General features: G+C 40.8%; 1 protein-coding gene and 1 non-coding gene across 3 annotated transcripts; one reads left to right on the forward strand and one right to left on the reverse strand.

The window, feature by feature from the left end:
• The first annotated feature begins 330 nt into the window (after positions 1-330).
• On the forward strand, positions 331-9,492 carry LOC123080216 (general transcription and DNA repair factor IIH subunit TFB1-1). 2 transcript variants are annotated; one of them, XM_044503115.1, is made up of 20 exons: positions 331-762; positions 1,437-1,515; positions 2,054-2,127; positions 2,242-2,305; positions 2,537-2,675; positions 3,390-3,465; positions 3,558-3,653; positions 3,781-3,825; positions 5,031-5,087; positions 5,246-5,401; positions 5,494-5,559; positions 5,730-5,853; positions 6,268-6,324; positions 6,403-6,527; positions 6,746-6,925; positions 7,835-7,948; positions 8,165-8,242; positions 8,895-8,942; positions 9,039-9,107; positions 9,392-9,492. In XM_044503115.1, the coding sequence occupies exons 1-20, from the start codon at positions 688-690 to the stop codon at positions 9,470-9,472; spliced, it is 1,803 nt and encodes a 600-aa protein (XP_044359050.1). In that variant the 5' UTR covers positions 331-687; the 3' UTR covers positions 9,473-9,492. The 2 variants fall into 2 exon arrangements, 1 of the variants encoding a protein (XP_044359050.1); XR_006438260.1 differs by lacking the exons at positions 9,039-9,107; positions 9,392-9,492 and having other exon boundaries at positions 7,802-7,948.
• A 1,143-nt stretch (positions 9,493-10,635) lies between these two features.
• On the reverse strand, positions 10,636-10,708 carry TRNAR-UCU (transfer RNA arginine (anticodon UCU)). The gene has a single exon. It is a non-coding gene; the product is annotated as a tRNA-Arg (tRNA).
• Between the last annotated feature and the right edge of the window lie 1,407 nt (positions 10,709-12,115).

The following is a 12,115-nucleotide window of genomic DNA, read 5'->3' on the forward strand; positions in this document are numbered from 1 at the left end:
TAAATGAGACATATATTATCATGGGAAAAAACAGGAAAGTACTTTATTTTTTTCAGAATGATGTTACATATCGTGCAGTCTAGTTCAGTTTTTAACCGGAACCCCACTAAATTTCTGGTTCAATAAAAAAATCGGTTCTGATTCTGTCATTTCAGAAGACCGATTTTTTGAACCGAATTCTGGTTAAAAAATCGGTTCTATTCTGTCATTTCAGAAGACCGTATTTTCTTCTTCTTATCTTAAAAAGAAAACCGATCAGTTCGGTCTACCCAAACGCGACCTAGCTTTTAGCCACGACCTTGTCTTCTTATTTACGGACCAGTGCCACCGCCAGCCCACACGTTCGCTCGGCCTCCTTTTCCCCTCGCCGTCCCTCCCTCGCTCAGACCGACGAGCACCGCCGCCTCCCACCAGCATCTCCTTCCGCCGCCGCCGCCGCCCCTCCCTGTGCCGGAGTCCCAGCTCCCCGCAGCGTCTCGTGTTCCGCCCCTGCAACGACTCCAGTCCCCGACTGCACGCGCGAAGCCCTCCTTCGAGCTCGACATCGACACCAACCCTATCGGCACCGGCGCCGGCGAGGCGAGGCGACCATCCGGGTGTCACTTGCCCGAGGTTTGCGGGCGAATCCTTGTCTAGCTAGCTGCCTCGCCCTCTCCCTGCGCCGTTGAGAGCGAGGAGGAGGAGGCGATGGGGACCATGACGATCGGTGCCAAGTACAAGACCACGCTCAAGGACCCCGGCCACGGCGGCGTCCTCCGCATGGTGCGTCCACATCCTCGGTCGCCGTCTCCGCCCCCCCCCCCCCCCCCCCCCCCCCCCCCCCCCACCACACACACACACACCATTCGCACCTCCCATCCGAAACCCCCCTTATTTCAGGCAGCTTGTATTGGTCTTGGCTTGCGCCGGCATTGCTTTTGCTGCTCGGTCGTCGAGGCGTGGTTGCTCGGCAGGGGGTTATCAGTGTTGAGGTGACCAACTGATTGATCCAGAGTAGGTTTCTGATTGGACGCAAAACAGAAGAAATTGAAGCATGCTGCTGCTTACTAGATCGGAGTGCGTGTGCGTGTGCCTGTGCTTTCCTCATCGTTGTATGTGTACTGCACCCAACATTTGGGTTTAGTCGTGGAACAGAGTAAGTCTGATCCGCCGTAAGTTAGCATTGCGGTTGGAGCAAAAGGATTGTGTGTCAAGCCCGGTGGTGCCGCGTTTGCCTTCAGTGGGAGCCAATTTGTGCCCCAAGTAAGAACACCCAGTTTGCTTAATGAAATTGGGGGCTCAACACATGCTATAAAAAATCCGCTTGAGGCAGTTGTTTGGTTCATGATTGCATTGTTTATGTATGATATTCCTAGTATTTTCATATTTGGTGCTGATGCAGTCTTACCGTTGCTTGCAAGTGATCATAATGCGCTTCTTTGTTCTTGTAATTGCAGAGTGAAGACAAGTTAATATTTACCCCTAATGATCCACGCTCACTAATGAAGCTCAATGTTGATTTCCGAAGCATCAAAGGTACTTGTCCTTTGTCCATATGCAGCGCTATGTTCGGGATATCGCTTATCGGGAACTTATCGGTTGACCCAAGATAAGGGGTAAATCGGCCAGTTTATCGGCATATCGGCCGATTTATCGCCATATCAGCTAATTTATCGTCCGATTTATCTTATCGGTTAGACAACGATAAGCGATAAATCGGCCGATTTATCGGAATATCGGAAGATATCTTAAATAATTCATAGCACTGAGGGTTGTACAAAATTGAAGTACTGCCATTGTTCTGATGTGTTAGGAAACTACTTAATTGTAGATAGATGGGCAGTTACTAGATGTGGTTTGCGATTTGCCGTGGGTTTGTTTGAAATGATTCAACAGAATGGAGAACATATACATCCAAGATTACATATTCAGAATACATATGTCCAATATTACATATTCAGCTCATCAGCTGTGCCAGAGTAGGCCATGCATGTTGGTTGATGAGAATTGATTTCATGGTCATTACCAATATGCTTGATGGTAACTTTGTAGCTTCTTCTTACATGTGCTTCAGGCCACAAGTTTAACAAGGTAGATGGTAGCAAACCAACGCCGCCATTATTGAATCTTTCAAAAGATTCTGACAAGGTATGATCAATTAATAAAATATAAACATCCTGTTGAGTTTTGGTTGATAGGCATATATATGCTCTGCATTTATTTCTGTGACTGAGAAGATTGTCATTTCTGTGCTTTTTTCAGGGGGGAGGCTATATTTTTGAATTTGACAATGTTGGTAACCGTGATTTGTGTCGCGACTTTGTAGGTAATGTTCAGTAAATGTTTCTAATAGGCATGTCATTTTCTGCCATCAAATAGATCACATATTATGAGCAAATACATCTTTTGAAAATGATTATTCTTGTTAGACTGAGTACATGCATTTTTAATGTTACTTTTGGTCCTTGCTTCTATATTTTGATTGTGAGTTTCACCTCTAGTCTACACAATTATTGCCAACAAAATATAGAACTAACTGGTGATGTTGTCCTTTCAGCTAGGGTTTTAGGCAAACATCAAGGTACTGTGCCTGCTAGAACAAATGTACCTTCAGAAAAATCAGCTGTGTCAACTGGTCCAGAACAGCTCAGTTCTGCCGAAATGGAACGGCGGATGAAATTGCTACGAGAAGACAGGTAATATCTGTATTTCAAACACCCTGCATGATTCTTCTGCTGACAGCAACATGGGGTATTGATAATAATTTAATACTAAACCGCAACAGTGCAAGCTGTCTTGCTCTTTTAGTAATTTTTGCTGAGCCCTTATGTGCTTGTGCTTTTCAATTGATTACCTGATTCTATTTTTTTTTTCTTGTTAAGTATACATTTGGCTTTCGTAGGTTCACTTATTCAAAGATGATACTAAAGCTTCACTTTTAACTGGTCTTTACTGGTTGGTTTCATCAGCATACAAATCTGTGCAACATTACGTAATGAAGCTGGTGGCATAGCTTCTAGATTGAAAATGATATGCCTTTTATGTGTTGTAAGTTGTAACTGTAGAACTTTGAAAGAGCCAAAATAAAGTGCAGATGCCAAAATGTATTCACCTATCCGTTTTTTGTATGGGAATGTCATTCAGATATATTTCCTAGCGTAGAACTTGCTTGGGACGAAATGCTACTGTTGTTGGTGTAATGTCATTCGGTTATATTTTATTAATAGATCACGTCAGGAGCATGTTGATGCTGTTAGGTTAACAGATCTGTGTAGCTGTAGGGATGAACATTTAATCTTCGTATGTTGTTTTAAGAGAATGATACAGACAGATTTTCAGACTATCATATCCAACCAGAGGAAACACAGTTCTGTTGTATTATTGTCTTGTTGAACCTTCTCTGTTTGCAGTGAACTGCAGAAGTTACATAAGAAGTTTGTGCTTGGCAATATTCTGCAAGAGTCTGAATTTTGGGCAACAAGAAAGGTAAAAACTACTGTGCGCGGATACAATTTCTGTTTGTTTTGTAGTATATTTTTATTCAGTTGCAACCAATACTTATTTAAGTCCTTCTGCAGAATTTACTTGACGATGAAACAAACAAAGCATCAAAACAAAAGCCAGGTTTCAAAAGTGCCATGCTAGCTGATGTTAGGCCATCAGCTGATGGGCAGGTATGCTATGGGCCTATAGTCATTGCAAGCCTATGTGGCATACCATGATAGTTTATCACTTATTGACTTCACTGAATGTTGGTTATCTTAATTTACTCATTTGTGATTCATGTGTATCCTTCCACAGACAAACAAGGTTACTTTCAGTCTGACTACTGAGATTATCCATCAGGTACATTGTTTCTACCTTGGTAATGAATTATCATCTAAAGCAGGTTTACCTGCTTGCATCATTTGCTACTTCTTCAACCATCATAAATGCAGCTATGCATTCATCTAAATGTTGGTCTGCCTGGTAGCATCATTTGCAATATTTTTAACTGTCATGTGCAGTGCTATGTACCTAAAAAAGGTGTAATGCTATGGTTGATGGAATTTCTAAACAGTTGTGTTGTTTAATGGTTCCACTTGACCAACTATTTATTAGCACCTATTGCATTCTGTGTAAGGAGCAACACCTCACTTGTTTTCTTAGGGTCATGTACTGACACATGGTCCTAGACTCCACGTCATCCTCACTGGGTGGTATTTTACAAACTGTAACTCTTTGTGATGACACAGTTCTATTTTTCTTCTTCTTCAGTACTTGACATACATATAGAATGGTATGATCCCTTGTCAAGCCATTTTTATGCCGTGAAAAATCTAAATATGCCATTTTTACTGCATGAAAAATGTAAATTCCACTGTGTTTAGCTATACCTGTTCAAAAACCTCGACTGGGCTACTCGAACGCATTCTTGCATCTATTAGTCTGGATCATTGAAGCTATGCTCAGGATTGGCCTGTCTAGACTATCAGGCATTGTAAGCCTGTCCTGGACATAGTAACTTGGATTGCAGGTCACCCTGCGATTCACGATGTCAGGTCGAGCATCCTGTATTCTTGTGATCTGGTTGTCCACCAGGAAGCTGCTGGTCATGACCCCATGCAATAGCAACGGGAGAAGGGCAGAGTGGAAGAGAGAGACTGAGAGGAAGTGAGCTAGTCCCACAGCCCACTCCCTTCTCATTCTCTTCCTTGTTCCCTTCTCTGAATACATTTAGATTGTATCGACGTATTATCTGACTCTTAGGGTCATCGGCCTGGATTCATCGGGCCACATTCATAATCAGTGTCGTGAAGAACATTGCCCCTTTTGACTCACATGGGTAGCCACCTGTGAGTGAGGCCACACTGTCGTGACCGCATTTCTTGACCCGGTCGAACAGGCTTATTCTGGTCCTTGGGCTGGGCTACATCTGCTCAGTAATACTAGTTTACCTGGCATACATTATTAACCATGTAAATGCTAAACTCCGAGATTGTTTATTGGATGTTGACTAAGTCTTGAAAATCAGTTGTTATGAATATGATATATTATTTGAGGTTTTGCAGATTTTTGCAGAAAAGCCAGCCGTGCATCGGGCATTTTTGGATTATGTCCCGAAGAAGGTAAGATAGTGCATACTATTTTCATGTGCCCTGCCATAGGCTTTAGGAAGCTTGAGCTTAAGTTGAAGTTAGTTTATACTATATCTGTGTTGGCATAAAGTGGATTTGGATTCTCATTTTGCTCTGTTTTTCCTTCATCTCCCGTGACTCCCAAAAAGTTGTCAGAAAAGGATTTTTGGACAAAATACTGTAGAGCTGAGTATCTACTTAGGACAAAAAATACTTTAGCGGCAAAAGCTGAAGCCGCTGATGATGAGGAATTAGCCATGTTTTTGAAAAATGATGATATACTTGCCAAGGAGGCAAAGCTCAAGGTATAATTCTAGCTGTTTATTGTTGTCATCCTGCATATTTTGCAATACATGTTTCCTTCAAAAAAAATTGATGTCTCAATTATTGTTTACAGATAAAACGAGTTGATCCAACATTAGACATGGAGGCAGATGCAGGGGATGACTACATCCATCTTCCGGTGTGTTTGTGTTCTTGCTACTGTTTTGTTATATCTACAAGTTCACAAAGACAAGCGGTTTATCCGTTTCTCATAATGAGCAGCTTTGTCTGCTATTTTGATCAACAACCTCATGTAGTGCTTAGTCCTATTTTGAAAAAATTCATATCATTATTCTTTCGGGCATCTAGGATCATGGGATTCTCCGTGATGGCAGCAGAGAGACAGCTGATATTGATAGCGAGTTGGCTAGGAGAACACTTTCTCAGGATCTGAATCGGCATGCTGCTGTTGTTCTTGAAGGGAGATCAACAGGTGAAGTTTTGAACTCAACTCAAAAGTTTTCATGCTGTCTCATTTAAGTTTTTGTATACTGAAGTTGATTGGTCAAGCATGCTATTACTGTTATGAGATGATACTGATATGCTAACAGCCTAACAGTTCATCTGCGACTACACTTCTACTGGCTTCCTGTTTGTCTGTCTAATACTTCCTGAAAAAGAATGCACCGACAGTTGCACAAATCAACCGTCCTATACTGCTGGTTGGTTGCACACTGTAATGCTCTAGTGTAGTACCTTCTCTGTGCTGGTGTACTTTCCCCTTCACATCAGAGGAATGCCAATCATTTCTACTTTGCATTTGCTTATGCTGTTAATAACTTAGTATTAATGTACCATGTGGTTTCAGTGCGTAAGGTGATTGTATTTGTTATGCGTCTTTTTGCAGATATTGAATCAACTGATACAAAGACTGTGGCTGAAGCACTTGCAAGGTCCAAGAAGGGTTAGTAATTATATCGCTGTGTGCATCTTTTCTCACCGTAATTAGTTCCTTACTAGGCTGATGAGTTATGAACTACAGAACCACCTCCTAGCTCTGCTGCTGATGATGCTAGTCATGAGAGATTGGTAAAGGTGGCCCGCATGACTGAGATAGAGGATCTGCAAGCTCCACGAAGTCTCCCATATGCACCACTTTGTATAAAGGTAATAGTTGGTTCATATGGCTTGATATAATATATTACCTCCACCCCAAATTAGTTGTCTTAGATTTGTCTAGATAATGGATGTACCTAACACTAAAACGTGTCTATATACATCCGTATCTAGACAAATCTAAGACAACTAATTCGGGATGGAGGGAGTATCAACTACAGCAATATATCGCAAGATTATGGATTCTCACGCCTTTCTTGTCTTTATAGGATCCTCGAGAATATTTTGATTCTCAGCAAGCAAATGCTCTGAGACCTTTAGGTAGCAACGATGGAAGAAAGGCCCGCAGCTGCAGCCTGAGCACCGATGATGCATTCCGTCATTTAATGGATCAAATATCTTCCGTGAAAATGAACTGTCCTGTTGTTCAGTCTGATGTTGCTCTAAAGGTAAGCAGTTCTACTTGAACCTGATACCAATGTTCTATAATAAACTTTACGGGGATTAGGTCCTGTTTCCTTGAAAGATGCATGTCTGTAGATATATCTGACTTGCTCCCTCCATTCCAACGAATAAAGCATGCATGCATTTAAAAAATGAACTTCAACAATAAATTAGACTAACTAAATGTGGGTTATATGCGACTAAAATTGTGCCGTTGAATTCGTATTCGAAAGAAGTTTTCAATGGTATAATTTGTAGGTCACAAAAATTATATATTATTGGTCTAATTTATGGTTAAAGTTGGATTTGGAATGCGTGTGCGCCTTATTCGTTGGAATGGAGGGAGTAGTAGTATCTCATAAGCAAAATTATTGGTGTACTAAACCCCCCTCCCCCCGCTGCGCATTGGTCTATTACTCTTTCATTTCCTCTGTCATGCGGTTACCTCATCCAGTGTAGGTGAATCTTGTTTCCTCTGTAAACGGGACGGTGGTTCTTTGTGTTTGTACATATTTTACTGGAAGAGAATTTGCTCTTCCAAAACCAGTGAAGAAAATTTGCATAGAACTAACCAATCAGTTCCCAACCATTTCTATGGACACAATGATAGGCCCAACATGTGTAACTGTTTTATATATGACTAACTTACACCTTATCTGGTCCACAATTTTGCATTGCCAAAAAAGAAACAGTATCCATTTTGCAAATGAAACTGGTTTACCTTTGTTTGTTTTGTTCCGATCTTGATGTTGGATTGTCATTTCATCAACATCCCAATACTCCCAATACCTGAATACTCCAAGTTTCCCTTACAAACACACGTTTTGGATGCTGTATTGCTGTGGCTTCTCTATTCTTAAGGTATTAAATTGCATGAGCAGGAAAACCTAACTACCTACATGGTATGGGCCTAGGTTCTTAACGAATTGAATGAAGGAATTTCGCGTTCACGGAGGCTCAATCTTAAGAATCCCCAAGACAGTCTCCTTGGTCGTCTTCCTCACCGAACACGAGATGAACTTATGGATGTGAGATACTGCACCTATTTACCTTTTATGCAGAAGCTGTACTGTACTTCCAATTTTTTCTAGAATGTTTATTTTCCGGACTTATCTTAATGTACCTTTATTTATTTATTTATGTATATTTGTCCGAGATCTTCTAAAATCTTCTTATCACCGCACTCGAGATCTTATTATACATCTTGTATTGACAGAGTTTATTGTGACTGTCTATTTTGTTAGCATTGGACGGCTATCCAGGAGTTGCTGCGCCATTTTTGGTCATCATACCCAATAACAACCGCAGTCCTTAGTAATAAGGTGTATTGTCACTCCTATCTTATCTGAAATATTGTGTAACCCACAAGTAGTATTTCGGTGGAAGTTGGTAAAAGTAGCTCAGTGGCTGGGTGACTTTTGATTAAACAAATGGTTACTGAAATGTAGTTTCCTGTTTCAAGATGAGAACAATACCAGTGCATGTTATAAATGTGAATAATAACTAATAAAAGCAAGTACAGATGATCAGTTAATATTTTTAGTGGTGGAGTTTGATGTGTTGCCAAAATGGTGCTTGTCTGTTTCCTTGCTATCAGTAATTATGGAAATTGACCACCACCAGGTTCTTCTTCTCCTTTATTATTATATTTTTGGCTATCAAAATGTTGCATTTAACTAACCAATTTGTTTCTAGCTTTTCTCATACTGTATTAGTTCTGTTAATAGAACCACTTACTGAAAATAGCAGTTGATAAGATTGTGTTATACAGTCTAGTATTGGTATATTTGTGTACACAGCGTAATAGCAAGTCAAGGATGCCCAGATTGATGGTTATGTTCTTACTGTGGTGTTGTCACTAATTTATAATCTAGATACCTGGTAGGACTGCCATATGGTAAGCTATCTTAAGCAGTTAAAACATCCAGACCATTATTCCTTAGATGTTTATGTACTTGTCCGGTTGTTCCACAGGTTCAACGGCTGAAGGAAGCAATGACACAGATATATCAGAAGTTACAGGTTAATCTTCCTCAGCACAGTAGATATTTGGAACCTATCTAATTATAACTGAAATTGCCTTTGATTATATTCATCTGTGCAACTTCGTACGTGCAGGATATAAAGGAATCGGCACAGCCTGATGTACGGCATGAAATATCTCAACTCGTAAAGCCCATGACACAGGTTCCTAACGCTTCTTACTGTTGTGTTTGATTACCATTACCCCATGAATTATCTGAACTTGGAGAAAACTATCCACCTATACCGATTTAGCTAGATGCATTTCCATATTTGTAAAGCAGAGCTGCAGAAGGGATCAAATATTTGTATTGAATGCTGCTTTTATTTTCATTTGCTGGTTTTCGTGCTCATTGGATACTTGCTTCCTTGCTGTTGATGCCATAAAAACACACGAATACCATTTTCTTTCAGTAATTTTCAGCAAGCTGATTATATATAATTTCCAGGCGCTGGATGCTGCATTCTACCATGACCAGCAGCAGAAATCTTCAAAGGCCGGTACCGGGAGCAAGCCCAATGGGTTTTGAGCAGAGAAACCCCCCATAAGGATTCAAGCCTGATTACTGCTAGAGCGTGAGGGCTACCACGCCGGTGAGCTCTAGGCGGCAATGATGCCGTGTTGAAGAGGCTTTGATTTTGCCGTGTATTAATTATTAAATACACGTGGAACATAATAACATGCTTACTTGCAAATTTTGCCCTGGACATCTCGTATTCCTCTCCTCGCCGTTTCAAGATAGAACCATCATTCTGGTTCTTCGTTGTGCTTATGGATGTCTTATTTCCCCTGCGGTGGCGATGTGCAAATGGTTATAAATAAAGAAAATCCTGATGAAAAGATAGGTATACCATGATATATCAGCAATTTGCTCTTTACTTGCTTTGTTCCATGTTAAAAAAAAAAAGGCATTGGAATACAATAGCTTGTAACGTGCATCTTCTTCTATGGGTATTTTAAAATTAATGTGCTGGATTGCCAAAAGCGAAGAAATACAAATGTGTTTGATGATAGATGCAGTTTTCATGTCAATAGCCTTGTTGCATAGTACTCCCTCCGTCCCATAATATAAGAGTGTATTTTACACTAGGGAGTAGTACAAGTAATGGTCGATGTATTAGTGACGCTGATTAACAGCCGGTGGACGTGGTGGTGCCTCCAAGCCCCGGCACGTCGTTGCTGCTTTATCCGGTAGACCATCGATAGGGTAACTAGCTTGGCCGTCCTTGTGGCTGAAACTGGTTCGATGGAAGTGGCATGTTGCCACTAGGCTAGGCTTTGCCAAAGCCAGTTTTTCAAGGGGAAAAATGGCGCGGTGGCGATGGGAGTGGGAGTGGGGCTAGTTATTTCAGCAGATGAAAACAATACGGTAGAATAACCAAGGGAATAAGTTAACTTCGAATTTAAGAGAAAATACTAACGCGCGCACAAGAAAAAGAGTTCAGAGTAATAAGTGTACATACAGAGAGGGGAAAATAGAAGCAAAGAAATACACAAAATTGAAAAATTAAACGTGTACATACAGAGAGGGGAAAATAGAAGCAAAGAAATACACAAAATTGAAAAATTAAACGTGTACATACAGAGAGGGGAAAATAGAAGCAAAGAAATACACAAAATTGAAAAATTAAACGTGTACATACAGAGAGGGGAAAATAGAAGCAAAGAAATACACAAAATTGAAAAATTAAACACGCCCAGTGGGACTCGAACCCACAATCGCCTGATTAGAAGTCAGACGCCTTATCCATTAGGCCATGGGCGCCTTTTGATAAAGTTTCTCCAAACTCAGTTAATAATTATTTATCTTCCTTTTTTGGGATAAAAAATAATAAAGGAAAGGGCATGCGTGATGCGTCTGCGAACTGCTTTATGGATTACATAGGAAGGTGCACATGTTGCAAGCCAACATAATTTCAGGTCACCAATCTTCGCCGGAGGAGAACAAAACGTGTACCGTCCCTGGGTGGGTGCAGCCTATGATTATTTCCCTTTAGCGAGTGCAACATTGTAGCCTTAACCCTTTTTTTCCGAGAAACTTTCAATCTATTCATTTTCAATCATGGCAGTACAAAGAACAACCGAGGTAAAAATTACAACCATGCCCGTGGACCACCTAGCCACGAGTACAAGCACTGGAGCGAGTCGAAGGCGCGCCGCCGTCATCCCCCTCCCTCATCGGAGCCGGGCAAACCTTGTTGTGTAGTAGACCGTCGGGAAGTCGTTGTGCTAAGGCCTTATAGAACAAGCGCATCAGAGCAGCAACCATCACTGATGAAGAAAGTTGTAGATCAGGAGGATTAAAGCTGTAAACACCCAAACAAGACGAATGAAGACCGGATCCAAATAGATCCACCGAAGACAAGCACCAACCGAATCCCATGAGATCCGACGGAGACACATCTGCACATGTCCTCCGATGATGCTTTAGACACCATCAGGGCAGGGGTAGAACGTGGGAGACACTATTCCTACTAAGGGATATCGAAGCCACACAACCCCAACCAAGACGCTCAACCTAACAAGAACGAGGTGCGGAGGCCCAGAGGCCATCGGAGATGGGACGGTCCGGTGGCGGCGCCGACGGGAGGAGAAGGGGCTTTTCTTGTGGAGGAGGAAAGAGAGTGCAGTGTGTTTGTTTTCTAGATCCTTCTTTTTTTGTTTCTTATTTGTTTAGCAGGTTTCAATGCAAAACAGGAGAAATTAAGATGGAGATAAGAAGATCTAGTATAGGTTTAGTTTAGGTTTCTATTTTCTTCCTTCTTTTTCTCCAATGTAACTTCCTTAAGATTTTTGTAACTTCTATATCTATTAATAAAGTTCATTGTTTCTTATCCATCTTGTATGATTCGTATTTTGGTATTATTGGATTACTAATGATTATTCATCTGTTTCTCCAATGTAACTTCCTTAAGAATTTTTTAACTTCTATATCTGTTAATAAAGTTCATTGTTTCTTATCCATCTTTATTTGTTTAATTAAATTTCCAATTCTTATAGGATTGGGCTTTGCAGTTTGATCCCTATTGTTATATCTATTTGAATTGTGATCCAAATGTCTAGAAATGAGCAAAGGTCATGCCCAAATTTTTATTCAAAATTCATCTAAGTTTAAAAGAAAATTTTAAATTTACCCAAAAAATTGTATGCATGAATGTAATGCACATTCGGG

The sequence above is a fragment of the Triticum aestivum genome, chromosome 3D, assembly GCF_018294505.1.
Source record: "Triticum aestivum cultivar Chinese Spring chromosome 3D, IWGSC CS RefSeq v2.1, whole genome shotgun sequence".
NCBI lineage: Eukaryota > Viridiplantae > Streptophyta > Magnoliopsida > Poales > Poaceae > Triticum > Triticum aestivum.